The 15489-nt window shown below is 37.6% G+C and overlaps 2 protein-coding genes across 6 annotated transcripts in view; both read left to right on the top strand.

Moving 5' to 3' along the window:
- The window catches only part of LOC115628748 (protein scalloped), a 95099-nt gene extending 84628 nt beyond the window's left edge, over window positions 1-10471 (top strand). For 2 of the 5 annotated variants that reach the window (XM_030524956.1, XM_030524955.1), the window contains exons 4-11: window positions 4313-4443; window positions 5984-6691; window positions 8281-8321; window positions 8394-8571; window positions 8641-8703; window positions 8771-8943; window positions 9005-9239; window positions 10358-10471. In XM_030524956.1, coding sequence (XP_030380816.1) covers window positions 4313-4443; window positions 5984-6691; window positions 8281-8321; window positions 8394-8571; window positions 8641-8703; window positions 8771-8943; window positions 9005-9239; window positions 10358-10471 — 1643 coding nt within the window. Of the gene's footprint in view, window positions 1-4312; window positions 4444-5983; window positions 6692-8280; window positions 8322-8378; window positions 8572-8640; window positions 8704-8770; window positions 8944-9004; window positions 9240-10357 lie in introns of all 5 variants that reach the window. The other 3 variants (XM_030524959.1, XM_030524958.1, XM_030524957.1) reach the window with 2 other exon arrangements.
- A 392-nt stretch (window positions 10472-10863) lies between these two features.
- Window positions 10864-11881, top strand: LOC115628752 (transcription factor kayak-like). The gene has a single exon (XM_030524961.1). It carries the CDS (start codon window positions 10895-10897, stop codon window positions 11528-11530), a length of 636 nt encoding a protein of 211 aa, XP_030380821.1. The 5' UTR covers window positions 10864-10894; the 3' UTR covers window positions 11531-11881.
- The last annotated feature ends 3608 nt before the right edge of the window (window positions 11882-15489 follow it).

Here is a 15489-nt window from a genome sequence, read left to right on the forward strand (position 1 = left end):
TCGCAAGCGTATTCACTCAGAGCCCTTAAAGCGAATTGGATTACAAACTAGTGGTGAATACATTCACTTATTTGTGTATTATTGGAATCCACAATCAAGTGATTAGTGTGATTGAAAATTGTTGCTCCAAACAACTATTATGTGTTTATGTCGCACTCACGCTGTTCTCATCCATTGATTGCACTCGCTGTCTTGTGAGTGCTAAGTAGCTCTGTGGGAATCTCGTGAAGTGTCAGTCCATTTGACCCCCATTGGGTTGTCACTTCACAATTCACAATTGCCAACTGAACTGTCCACTTAATTAGAGGCATCAGCCAGCCGAGCATAACAACTGATTGATCACAAATTGGACGCACGCAACACCTTCAATCAAGTACACAGACACACATATATACATATATATCTATATCCCTCATAATGTGTGACAATTAATATAATAGTGTCTTATTTAAGATGCGAACTAACGTCTAAGGATAAGTACTCATAAGTGTCGGCCCTTCTTTGAACATGAAAGCGATAAACTTTCGCTTATATCTAGATAAATATGTCTGTATAGTGCATATAGATACACGCTTGGATGGTTAAAGTTAAACTATAAATTCCATTTGATTTGCTCCCACTTTTTCGCCTTTTGCCGTTTACCATTCGCCATTCGCCTTTGTGCGTCAGCAAGGTCCATCGATTTGAAAAGATTAAAGCGTGAAGAAATTGAAATGGAGCGCTTGCTTGCTTTACTATTCATAATGTCCTGAGTATTTCAATATGAGTGCTTTTGTGTGTGTGTGTGTGTGTGTGTGAGTGTTGGGTGGGGGTGGGGGTGGGGGTGTTATGTGCTTAAACCAGGGCTGAGCGAAAGTCAACATTTAAATCACTTGCTCTTCTACTGAAGAACTTGACGCGTCATACGCCCCTGGATTTTGCCAAAAGCGCCAACAAAATGTTGGGTGGCACTGAGACTAAGACCGAGACTGGAATTGGAATTGGGATTGGGACCAGGACTGCCTAACTTGCTCTTCTGCTCTTCTACGCTGTTCTCTGTCTATCTGGCTCGGCAGTAACTCTTCGGGCCAGAACAACCACCCCAGTGAGAAAGGCAGCCAACAATATGCGTGCATGGCTGGCTGGCTGGCTGGCTGGCTGGCTGGCTGGCTGGCGGGCTGGCTGTGTGGGGCTGCGTGTCTGCATCGGGGTTTGAGTCACTGAAAATAATTTTATTCGGTTAGAACTGAAACTATGCCAAGAATGTGTAATTAGTGAACGCACAAACGTACAATATAAGCTGAGGCTGCTTGCTTGGCCCAACCCAACCCGGCCGACTGGTCTGTCCTGGCCTGGCCTGGCCTGGCCCGACCCGTCCCGGCCCCATACAGCCTGACTGCTTTGGCTTCTTCTGATACTGCTTCGAGAAGAGCGACGTAAAAGACAACAAACGTTGTTTAAAAGGATGCCCAGGAAGGCAGACAACATTTTGGCTTAGTCGTACACGTGAAATTGTCGTTAAATTTGTGAACAAATTTTCACACAACCATTCTCCAGATGTCGTTCACCCTTAACCATAATCCTCAAATTATTTATGTAAAAAAAATTCAATTACAAAATTGTGACACATCTACTCATTAAATAAAGCTTTCAGTCTTCTAGATAAGATTAAACAGCTATAGTTGCTGCCTGCCCCCCTTTTTCAATTGCTTTCCATAAAGATATAATACTTAGAAAAAACGTAATACTTGTGTGTTTCTTTGTTTATCTGTCTGTTTATTCGTCTCACTCTATGAATGCAATTATCTCAAAAAGTGTAAGAAACAAGCAGTAGCTATTAAAAGAACAGTTTCGAAAACTACAGAAACTGTTGGACAGGCACATTTTTTGCTCATCAAATTTTTACTAGTACGCTATGAATAGTTGGTATATTGATAGTTTCTTCATTTTTTAAAATCATCCTTTAATAGGAAAACTAAAATAGAGAATCTGTCGAGCTTTGTTATCTGAGCAGAGATATGTAACTGCTTAGCATTAATAACAGGATAATGGTTGATAAACATGGCAGGAACAGGTGTAAGGACTAGAGCAAAATCCTCTTAAGCATTCCAGTTCTAACCAAAGTTTTAAGTAGTTTATCGATCTATCGATAATTTATAGCTTTTACATGAGAAACAGTTTGAAAGCAAAGATGATCTGAATTGTTGAGTTAGCTTTAATCGCAGTCTTAAAGAAATAACCAACTAAAATGGAAGCGCTTTTAAATATGGGACTGTTAAAAGGTTAAAATGTTTCCGAAAAATGTATTGCTTCTAGATTAGAGGAAAAAGAAGTTTATTAATGAAGTGTACGCTAAAATAATCGATAATAAACTTTTTTATGAGAAGAAGGCGTAAATGTTCTCTAAATGTGTCGATGAGTCAAAGCCTTAGAAAACTTTGAAAATATTTTATTTTTATTTATCATACCAAATAGTATTAATCCAGGATGGAAGGTTAGAAAGAATCTCAGTGTCTGAGGTTTAAAATAACTGCAAGCAAATATTTGTATGATTATTTCTAAGAAGCAGGTCAAATCATAACCTACCAAAGTCTCAATGTTCAAGATCTTTACTTTGAAAAAAAAGTGTTAAGCTCGGCTGTTCTAAGACAGACTTTGGTTCTTTGCTGTTCAGAGTAATGGGGTGCGCCTAGGAAGTACTGGGGTTCGCCTTGTTTTGAACAGAGTCTCAACAATCCAAGTCCGTTCTTGATAGATCTTCGAATAGAGAGAGCCTGTCCTAGAAGTTGAATCGCCATTGTTAGATATGCAGAGAGAAAGAGCTCAGGCATATCTTCTATGTGAGTCGTCTAATCTAAAAATCTGAACAAGTTTTGAAGATCTTGTTTTGGTTGCTGGTACTGAGCTGTGGCCTGCACTGAGCTGATACAGAGGGGCAGTCGTGCCAATCATACGATGACTCTTTTTGGATGACGCACGTTTTGAGGAAACCACAGACTCATAGCTTTTAATGATGATCTCATAGCAGAAGCCAGATAACACCAAAGACGAACGCATTTCCAGTTCCAGAACCAGCCAAAGTGCCACTGGCAATGGCAATATACTTGTAGTATGTATGTGGCATTATCTTCGTTGATAACGCAATGTGGTTGCAGAATGAACGCTCGCTGGAAATAATGGCCAACACGTTTTGGGGGAACCTGTTTCCCAATTTCAATAAACCAAATTAATGTGTGGGTTTTTTCTTTCCTCTGATTTGTTTGTCTATTCATTTATTTGGCGACTAGACTAACACTTAAGATTTGGAAAATACAAATTGTTGAATAAATAAAAATAGTCTGATTTCGACTTGGTTTTGATGTCGTCTAACACCATTTTGTTCAATCCAATAATTTATAATTAATATACAAAACATGTTAAATCTTATTACAAATATATCAACAAGCTCGTCCTTTTGATAACCTAAATGAAATCCCGCTCTACGTTCAAAAAACCAATACATTCCACGATATTTATCTGAAAGATGTTCCAACGAGTGTGTGTAGCTGGAAAGGCTTCTTATTTGACAGCTAGTTTGTTGTCAAATATAGAATAGCGATATTATTGAACGATAAGCTTGACATTAGTAGTTTTAGGCTTCGAAAGAGCAACACAGACTTAAGACTTTTAGTTACATGATATTCGTACAAGAAGTTTGGCGCTGGAAAGTCCAAGACCTCTACGATCCGTATAAAATATTTCTATTTCTGATTGATGGGCATCAGCGGTGTTTGACGATGAAAGATATGAATATGATATGGTGTAGGTTGGATCTCTTGTTATAATATGTTTTCAGTAATTATGACGCTGATGCTGTTGGCATTTCTAATGGATCAGTCAACCCTCTTTTTAAGAGAACTCTTGTGCCTCGTAAAAGCCAAATATCCTTTGGTTCACAACCGGATTACTTTAAAGGCGATAAAAAAGACGTTAATGAAACCAATTATGCTTTTGAATGTTAAAATAAAAAGTACGGGTCATATTTGTGTGGACACGATTGGGGAGACTTAAGCTGAATCTAAGAAGGTATTGAAGGCATTTCAGAAATTGAATTTTCGCACTGTACTATATTTCTTTAAAGACGATAAAAGTAGGCGCTAAAAAAGATGATAATGAAAAGAATTATGGTTTTGAATGTTAATACAAAAAGTTCGGGTCATATTTGTACACAGTAGTAGTTTGTCATTTATTTAACTTTTGGTAATAAGACACATAGTTCCGAAAAGCGATATCGCCAGTGTTACAATAATTGCCGCCCACTATATCTATTCTCTGTTTTCGCTCTTCTTTTTAGGCCGCAACGAGCTAATCGCTCGTTACATCAAACTGCGCACAGGGAAGACGAGAACCCGTAAACAAGTCAGTTCGCATATCCAAGTGCTCGCCAGACGGAAATTGCGTGAAATCCAAGCCAAAATCAAAGTCGTAAGTGTAACAAAACAACAACAACAGCAACCACAACAACAACAGCAAAACCAATAAAAATGAAGAAAAAAACACACAATAATAAAAATAATTGAACGAACAGCAAGTGTAAAAATGAAAATTGTAGAAAAAACCAAAAACAAAAACGAAAAACAGCAATGCAGCACAAATTTTCATTCAATCAGTGTATTCGTAACACACGCATTGTTTACATATCTAGATTGCTGTTCTGAAACGGTATTTATATAAACAATTCTCTTCTTCTTCTGCTGGTGCTGCTTTTTTGTTTGTTGAGCACAGAAGCGAAAAACAAATGAAAAAAAAAAAACGCACACACACAATTATGAATATTTCCTTCGTTGTTGTTGCGCTTTCATACATTTTTGTTGTTGTTGAAATCATAAAAATTCAGTTCAACGTGATGGAAAAATTCAAAATTCAAAATCAAAACTAAAATCAATTATTGCAAGCGAGCGTAAAAAAGCAAGCAAGGACGATTTGTCAAAGGGAAATATTCTTGGTCGTCTACTATTTGGGATCGATTACACAAATAGTTATATCATCAAATGAAATGAAAACTGCAGAAACCCTGTACCTGTACCTGTACCCGACCTACGGCCCCACCCCCTTTAGTTCTCTCTATAAACATTTACATTAAAAACAAACCAACTAATATTGATTTTTGCCACGATGGTTTAGTTTAAAAACTACTTCCCGATATATATGAACCTTCACGCATATGTAGTTATTATATGAACTACAAATAAATGCAATGAAGTACCTAAAAAAGAATATCCTACCTAGTACAAAGCTAGGTTATGCACTTCCAACAAAAATAAGTTAATAAAGTACCGACAGTTTTGGCAATACAATACCCCAAAGTTTCGTTTCGTAATAGAGTATCTTGAGTTATTGTATACCTATAGCTTCTAAAAAACGAGGTTATACAATTAATGCTTTAACAGTTGTAATAGTTTCCTCAAAACCATTTCAAAGTCAAACTTTCCCTTTATAATACAAGTATTTTGCTGTTTTCTGGAATATACCCTCAAGAAATTCGAGTAATAAGACTTTAGGTCATATATTAACACACAAAGAAGTTTCTCATAATAATAGTGTGATTATTTACCGATCGTTTGCTATAGTATGTATATACATATATAGCATTTGAATGCTATTATGTGACTAAACATGACTTGGTCTGCATATTAATTAGGCAGGGCTGCATGCGAGGTTTGCTACCTGTAGCTGCTACGGTTCAAAAGTTATCGTGGTTCATACAGTCGAACAGATGGACAAAATGTCGTTTTGCATAACATGGGGTCTGCTTTCACCCATCGGGTACAGGTTATAACAAAATACTAAATTGTTAAAAACTGATAATAAACACCTTGATGAAGTCCTCGCCGATGACAAATAGCCTGCCCTATAAGCCAGTCTGTCAAAACACTGCCCAGACATACTATATACACACACACATATCCATGTACACACACACACACACATAGACACACTCGACCAAAATGAAACTCTCTTCCAGGAGCCCAATGGTGTATCCTTGCATTTACTTAATGAGAAAGAGCAGACCCTGCAGGCCATGAGCAATATGACAAGTTCACAAATTGTGTCCGCCAATAATTTTGCGCTAGCCGCCTCGGCAATATCGGCGGGTGTGCACCATACGAAGCACCATCTCCCACATCCTGTCCACCACCATCATCATCACCACCACCAGGTGGGTGTTGCCGCAGCCGCAGCAGCAGCCGCCGCAGCAGCAGCAGCTGCCGCACAGCCAAATATGGCAGCAACGTCCTCGTCGTCGTGTTCGTCGTCCACTTCAATAGCAGCACCGCCGCCAGCGCCGCCATTGTCGGCGTTGTCGCCGGCAACAGCCCGACAACCACAACAACAGCAACACCATCATGCCCATAACCACACCCATGCCCACGCCCATGCACACAGCCACGCCCATCATTCCCATCATCACAATATGCCCCACCATTCGCATAGTCATTTGCATTCGCACCACTCCCACCACCCACAGCACCACCACCATGTGGCGGCTGTTGCAGCCGTTTACCACCTACAGCAGCAACAACAGCAGCAGCAACAGCAACAACAACAGCAGCAGCAGCAGCAACAACAGCGTCAAGTTCCAAGTGGTGCAATCGCTGGCACACCTACAGCAGGTGTTCTGCCACCGCCGCCGCCGCCAGCGCCGTTGCATCATCCGCCGATGTATCCGGGCGTAAGCTAACGTTTTAGTTACCAAAGATAAGACATCCATCTAAACCACACCAACAACAACAACACTCACACACACATATACATACACCTCCTATACTCAAAAAGCTGAGGCATTGAACCATTGACCACCACCATCACACCACACCACATTTAATTAATCCTGCACCGATATTTGAAGCTCAGTCTTGTCTCATCCTCATTTGTTTGTTTGTTCGTTACACTGCTTACTCTCTCTCTCTCTCTCTCTCTCTCTCTGTCATTCTCAATTGTGCGCCTCTTCCCTTTGCTCATGTTATTTAGTTGAAGGTAGGTCCCCAGTTAGTGCACAACAACAACAGCATATCAATAGAACCACCATTACTCCTTTTCTCTCTCTCTATCTCTCTCATGTTTATTCTCAATTTTGCACATGACTCTCTATCCCCAGCTAGACCACAAGATTCTCAGCAGACATCAGATCACTCTCTCTCTCTCTCTCTCTCTCACTCTGTTATTCGCATTCTCAATTGTGCACCTCTTCAGTTTGCTCAATTTAATCAGCGCATTAACATCATAGCCATTCTCACAATATGGTTGGCCAGCGCAAGGTTCTCTCATGATCCCCAGCAAGCAGTCACAAACCACCATCTCTGCTTTCCTTATCCCTCTCGATCTGTCTTTAGTAAACTCTAACTCTCAGTAACATGATCATGATCACTACTTTGTACACTGTTAGCTCCCTCTCTCACTTGCCCGCCCGTTTTCATTATTATACAGTAATTGTGCTTAGCATTGAAGCTGCCATTGGTAACTGTTGTTGTATCGCCGCCGCCACTGCCGTCGCCAGTCCTCTTTGCTCTCTCTGGAGCTAGCCAGCTCGCTCGCTCGCTCGCTCTTCACCTCTCTGTTAATACCACGCTCTTCGCCTTTGCGCTATTCACCACCTAATCTATAATATGTGTACACCAATACTTTATAGATACTTATATACATTCTCATTCAATATAGTATACATGTATGTATGTATGTATGTATGTATGTATGTATATCTAATTTGGGCGCTCACCTTACCATTTGTGTTATATGTATGTGTGTTTCGCGTTACCGCCAGCGTCGCTCCCCCGCCCGCTCCCAGCCCACCTCTCTCTCGCTCGCTTGATCATTGATCATTGAAATCGACTCCTCCTTGCTTTTTTACATGCAATTCGGCGCAACCAAAGTCTTAATCTAAATTTAAATAAAAAAAAAAATGTAAACCCAAATCAATATAATAATAATAGAAAAAATAATAAAGTATATATATAAAAAAAAAAAGAAATTACAAGTCAGCTCAGCATATGTACTTAGTATATAATGATATTAAATGTAATACTCAAGTAAAGTAAGTTAAAGCTCTTCATGTTCGTCGATTAACGCAATCGCAATCATTTGCTCAATCATTTGTTCCATCATTTGTTGTGTAACCATAATATTTGGACTCATTATTCAATAACTGGCAACCCCAAAACTCCCCAAGATGCTTAACCAACAACAACCCTTACTTACTGATCATATCTCATCTCTCTCTCTTTCTTTCCCGCTCTTGCTCTTGCTGTCCCCATCGATGTTTAGCAATTTTGGCAACCCGGATTACAGCCAAGCACATCCCAAGAGTAAGTCAACCCCTCGGGCCCTTAATCCACCCACAACGCTTTTGCATTGACCAATAGTTTTTATGATTACAGCATCAAGCCGTTCGCTCAGCCGCCCTATCCCGCCGGCAAGCCATCAACGGCTGTCTCCGGCGATATCGAAGCTGGTATTCCGCCCACGCAATTGCCATGGGAGGGACGCGCGATTGCCACACACAAATTCCGTTTGCTCGAGTTTACGGCCTTCATGGAAATCCAAAGAGATGACATCGTACGTATATTCAGATTAAATATGTTTTTAATAATACCCCCCAACTAAATACATGTTTTTCCCTTTCAGTATCACCGGCATCTATTTGTACAACTTGGCGGGAAACCTTCCTTCTCCGATCCATTACTTGAGGTGAGCTCTTGCCTCTATAACTGCGTGCCATCTAGCCTCTAACGATAAATATATTTCTGCATTACAGACTGTTGACATACGACAAATATTCGATAAATTCCCAGAGAAATCCGGCGGTCTTAAAGATCTCTATGAAAAGGGACCGCAGAATGCGTTCTATTTGGTGAAATGCTGGGCGGATTTGAATACGGACATTACGACCGGTAGCGAAACGGGTGATTTCTATGGTGTTACGAGCCAGTAAGTGCAATGGCTGCTATATAATCAAAATATCAATAAAATAAAACACTCCACCTTTTAGATATGAAAGCAATGAGAATGTGGAACTCGTATGCTCAACAATTGTTTGCTCCTTTGGCAAACAGGTCGTGGAGAAGGTGGAGAGCGAGTATTCGCGCCTCGAGAATAACCGATACGTGTACCGCATACAGCGCTCCCCCATGTGCGAGTATATGATCAATTTCATACAAAAGCTGAAGAATTTACCTGAACGCTACATGATGAACAGTGTGCTTGAGAACTTTACAATACTGCAAGTAAGTTGATGGAAGACGGAGAACACACAAGAAGAAGAGTTAAGCTATCTATGAAGAGATCGTGGTCATCACAAACTTCGAAACCAATCGCTTGTATCGAGAGTTAAAGATTCATTCCAGTAGAGTATGTACAGTTTGATCTTCAATCTGTCTCTTTAACTGAGGGATGAATGACCAATTCCGAAGAAATGGAATTGTACAAAATCGCTTTCTTGACAGGCTCAAATGTATTTCGAATACGTTGTCTATCAGGAGTTGAAGATTCGATTCAATTGATGAACAGTTGAGCTATTAGTATATTTTTACATATATAATATGTGTTGACAATTGGGTCTTCCAAACCGCACCAATAACTGTGGGATAAAGATGTACAACAATAGACTTTCTTTCTGAGACAGGCACATATTTATTTCGATGATTCAAATATTAATTCTTGTAGAATTCATGATTTTCATTACTCAATAGCTAATTGCTCCCAAAAAACAATCTAAACAGACTATCCGAAGCATCGATAATAAAATCAAAAGTCAAGAAAGTAAGCTTTAATTCCGAAAGAGGAAACGGATAGATATGTTGAGGTAGGCCTAGTGTAAGTATTGAGTTCGGAAAAAGTTGCATTTAATGGTTCATTCTTTTTAACTTCTTAGTCAATTGCTGGTATATTCTTTTTCTAATAGAATTTTTTTGCCTTTACGTTTCCAAGATATTTAATCACAAAGATCAAGAAAAATAAATTAATAATTGAATGAAGTTAAGCAAACGACCCATTGAAGAAGTTAAGTCTTTTAGAAATGCACTGAGCAAGGAAATTGAACAATATATGATCCGGAGTGCAATAAACAGCCAAATCAGATTAAAATTTTACCTAAAATTCTATCGAAAAATTTACATAGAATTTGAAAATTGAGTAAATTGAAATTGAGTAAACCAAAAGCTGCCAGCAATAAATATTCGCAGATTTATATCAAAATTTCAACATTTTTAGCATTTAGATTACAGTTACGTAACAGCCAGCTGTTGCGCAAGCACATAGTTTAAATCTTCTTCTTGCAAACAGCTGATTTCGTAGCACACATATTTCATGGTCTTTCTCACTCTCTGTCTCTTTCTCGTTGAAGGTAATGCGAGCGCGTGAAACGCAAGAGACACTGCTATGCATAGCGTATGTGTTCGAGGTGGCGGCTCAGAATAGCGGCACCACGCACCACATCTATCGCCTTATAAAGGAATAGCATGAGCTGCTTGTAGGAGCAGCGTCCAATCTGTCCGCGAACCCCACCAATGCACAAATCAGCGAATACAGCAACAGCAACAACAACACCAACAGTAATAATAACAATAACAATAATAATACCAACAGTACCGGCAGCAATACCAACAACAACAATAATAATAATGTCAGCAAAAGTGGCAGCAACAACAACAACAACAACAGTAATGCGCTTGCAGATGAACGAACGGATGAAGAAAGCATCGCCTTGCAGGATACTACAAGCGATGCGAGCAAGGAGAAGCATTATTTGAGCATCGATCATGCAGCAGCAACGTCGGCCGCAATCATCAAGCAATCGCCGAACTCCCCGCAACCCCAGCAACAACAACAACAGCAGCAACAGCAGCAGCAGCAGCAGCAGCAACAGCAACAACGTCTGGCAATGTCAGCTCTGGAAGTCGATGAAGTTTTGTATGCCAGCAGTGCTGCAACAGCAACAGCAGCAGCAGCAGCCACAACAGCAGTTGCTGAAAGCAGTTATCAGCAGCAACAGCAGCAACTGCAGCAGCAACAGTCACGTCTTGGGCTTAACAGCGCACAAATGTTACGCCAACTGGCCGATAGCACAGAGCTGCTGCAACAACAGCAGCAGCAACAGCAACAGCATCAATCATTGCAGCAACAGCAGCAACAGCACCACACGCTTGCAACAACGTATCAAGAACGCGCACCGCCGCCACCATACAGCGCCACCAACAACAGCAATAAACAGCAACAAATGTATGCCGTCGAACAGCAACAACAGCAACAGCAGCAGCAGCAGCAGCAGCAACAACAACAGCAACAATTGACCACCTATGAGCAGTTTTTGAAATTATCCGCCCAAGAATACACGCAACTAAATGTGGCAGCGGAAAGTGCGGCGCTCAACCTAAGCAGTCTGAGTGCCGCGAAGGCGGTTAATGCTGCCGGCGATGAGTTGCAAATGTTGCGGCACGCAAATGTGGCAGCGGCAATGGCAGCAACGGTGGCTGTACACACAGTTCCCACCAACACCGATGCAACAGCTGGCGATTAAAAAAGCGAGCAGCATTAAACAATTAGCATTAAGTTTTGTTGTTGAACTGAGTTGAATCGGAGGCTCACATTTCCCTCTCGTACATAAAACTATTAGTTATACACGTAAGCAAACGCGCAGGCAGCGAAACACACACATACAGACACACAAAATCACTCCAAAATTCGCAAGGTTGGTAAAATCTATATTCCTAGTTAATTCAATTCAAAAAAGTAAATTGAAAAAAATACCCTTTTCTCTTCCCATTCCGTTTCGTAATTTGATTGAAAGGTGTGTGAAATTCTTTTAAATCAAAACTAGTATACCCTCTTACCCTTTTGGGTAAAATAACACAGATATTATAAAAGTGAAAAGGAATACACTAAAAAAGCGTTTCAAATCACTGTTTTGCGGAATTGTGAACATTAAAAAAATGTTTTTTTTTTTTTTTTTTTTTTTTAATTGGAAAATAGAATACTAGTGGACATAAGACCCAAAAGGAACCGCATTGATTTCGATCGAGTGCGTTATTTAATTCTCAAAATTTTTATCAGTCTTTAAATTTGTTTTTATTTTTTTTTTTATTTATGCTGCGGAATCGGCCTGCAGATTTGGCCATAGCACGATAGTTTGAGATTTTTTTTTAGATAATAGACGACTCTTACAGAATTTTTAATCTGAAACTTATTTTGAAATCATTCGAATCATATACTCAGGAACGAGTATGGGATTCCTGTTAGCTCGTTGAGCTATGCCAAGCCCCAAAAAACTAGTGAATTGCAATTTCGCATCGAATTCAATCAAATTAGGAAAGGGGAACACGTTTGCCTAAACATTACTTTACGCATCCGGCGTACATATTTGAAGTGAAATTCCCAAAATTCTCCACCCCATCAGAAATTGGTACTATGAATATATAAATATATATAGTATATATATATATGAATATATATATGAATTTGAATTATGCATCTAATTCGGAAATTCGGGATATGTTTGCATACCTTCACGGAATTGCAGACATCGGGCGTAAAAGCTTGAAGCTAATTTTTCGTCGCTCTCAGTTATTGTGTAATGCTTTCTAATAGAAAGAAAAGAAAAAAACAAAAATATAACATGGAGTGAAAATCCGCAATAGGCTCGCAAATCACGATGAGCAGGCTCATTTGATGCGGCGCAGGACAACAGCCAATCGGGCAGTCTAGAGCTGGGATTATGCCATAAAATTGAGCTCCTTCTTGAGTGCCTGCCTGTGCGTTTGTTGCGGAAAATATAATGTGAATGTGGAAATCGTGTTTTGTTTTGTTCGTTCGTTTCTTTTGTTTAATTATTAATTTTTTTTAAAGCATACATTTACATCAAAAATACATTTAAATGATCTCAAAGTTACTTAAAAAATATTTTTTGTGTGTAATTTGTTTTCAACGGAGAAAACGCAAAACAAACTGAAGAAGGAATGGAATTTTTTTTGTAAACAGTTGTGTCGAGCGCTGATTATTATTACTATTATTTTTTTTTGACAATGAAAGAAGCGATGAAGCAGAAGAAAGAAAGTGTAAAGAATAGAGAGGAGAAACATATTTGAATATGTTTATGTATAACAATAACGTATTTTTTTTTGTTTTTAGCCATTAAATTATGCAAAATATTGTATAGTAACATTACATTAGTTATACGCATAAATCTATATACTAAATAAATATAACAACAATTAAATGTAGTGCGAGAAAACAATGTTTCCAATTGGCGCCAGGTACAAAGAAAAGAAAGGAAATTAAGAGAATAGAAGAGAAAACGAAGAAGCAAAGCCCATAAACTTTATCGTTTGTGCAACAAAATTATAATAATAACAATTGAAAAAGCCTACACGAGGGGCAAGTGAATTGCATTAACAAATTAAAAATAAACAAACAAAACAATTCAACAACAATAATTTAAAGTAAATTTTTGCGCATTGTGGTTGCGTAAAGAAATTTTAGGTTTAAAAACGGCAGAAAGTTAATTTCTCTATATGCAGATATGTGCATAGTTATATACATTTTAGCATATATGTATATGTAAAGCAATTCATTTAAGCATGAATCGAACCATCCACCGTTATTTAAATGATTAATTATTGATTTAAATGCATTAACGATTACAACATACTTATAAATAACTAAAAAAAAAAAGAAAAAGGAAACACTTTCTTTTAAAAAAACATTTCAAAGTAAAATGAGCGTTTTCGCGACGCTTTCTGCATTCACAAATCACCTTTCTAAACTCTTTCATAATTTTCCATTTTCCACAAATTTCAATTTCATTTCCGGAAATAAATTGCAATTTCGTCAAAAAATACCTAATATTTCCACATTTCAAATGCGCTAGAGCCGAGCTATATCGCCTTCAAAGTTCACTATAAATTTCCGGCAGTTAAACTCTTATTGTCGTAATAGATCTCTGGAAATTTTACAAATTTCCATATTTCAAATACGTGAGAGCTTGTTCATTAAAATTTTCAAAAATTATTTTAAATTCTTTTACGATTACCGTTTGTTTAACTCAGCTATTATGCATACCATAAATTTTCACCTTTCAAGTCCGCCAAGCCTGAGTTCCAGTTACTTCGAAAATCACTGAACGTTTGCGGCAGTGATTTGAAATTCTCTCACAATTATATAAAATTATTATTGTCTCAATAGACGCCTACAAATGATGAATATTTTCACATGTACAAAAAAAATTCACTAAAAATTAGCGGAGTTGAAATTTTCTCGCAATTATCATAAAACTATTATTGTCTATTTAGGCTCTCTATCTTCTCAATGTTTAACTAAAAGTTTATCTTAAACTACGCAAGTGATTTGAAATTGTAATGTGGAAGGCGGATCGCGACAATAAAAGCGAATTACACCGAAAATAACAATAACAATAAATGGCAAACTATGCCAACAAATTCGTAAACTAAAACTAAAATTAAATTGCATAAATAAATGTACTGTAAATGTAAATTAGCATCGTTTCCGTATGAATCTATAAATATATATATATATATAGGAATACATATAAATCAGATATGTACGGCATACTTATATCAAGCGAGAAGCGAGAAAATGTATTAAAACAAAACAAAATTACTATTTAAACAAACAAAACATATTTAAGAACGCAAATGAAACTATTTATGTGTAAAATGTAAAGTATTTCGTTGTTGTCTGATGACTAAAAAAAAACAAAACATAAACCCAATTTTTTTTGTTAGCTATAAAAATTAACTTAAAATAATGCTGAAAAAAAAAATCGAGGAAAAACCAACAACAAAAAATGAAGAAAACTGTGCAAAAATTACAGCCAATTTGTAAAAGTCATGTTGTGAGGAGAGCAAAAACAATAATGAAGCAAAACAAATACAATAAGCAGAAGAATTCAAAAGAAACGAAAGGAAACGAAACTCTTTGGCCAGATAACACAAACAACAAACGACACACACATTAACTTAACAATGCGTAAACGAAACAATAATAATTGTAATTACAGAATACAAAAAAATATTTTACGAATTTTAATGCAACAACATATGCATGTGTGTGTGTGTGTGAAAAGAAAACATAAATAGTGCCTAACAGAAGCATAAGTAATACAAAAATTGAAGCAAAAAAAAAACACAAAGTGAGAGAACACAAAATAAAACTAAATATTAATTTGAAGCTGTATGTCAATCTAAGTTTTTGTTAAACTCACATTTTTAAAACAGCAATAGATGTTAAATTCCTAGCGCTTTTTAATCCTAAAAACAGTATATCAGCATATCTTATTCTTCATTTTTAAACATTAAAAACAAAATCATTATTTTATTATTAATTTAAAAGCTATATATGAAAATACAAACTAAAAAAAGAAACAGTTGAGTCAGACTGGTTGTAATTTTAAAGATGAAAGTTTTATGAACAGTAAATCAGTATTTTTGTGTTATATCAATAATTTGAGAGATGAAGAATTGT

This window comes from Scaptodrosophila lebanonensis, unplaced genomic scaffold (assembly GCF_003285725.1).
Source record: "Scaptodrosophila lebanonensis strain 11010-0011.00,11010-0021.00 unplaced genomic scaffold, SlebRS2 tig00000123-arrow-arrow-pilon, whole genome shotgun sequence".
NCBI lineage: Eukaryota > Metazoa > Arthropoda > Insecta > Diptera > Drosophilidae > Scaptodrosophila > Scaptodrosophila lebanonensis.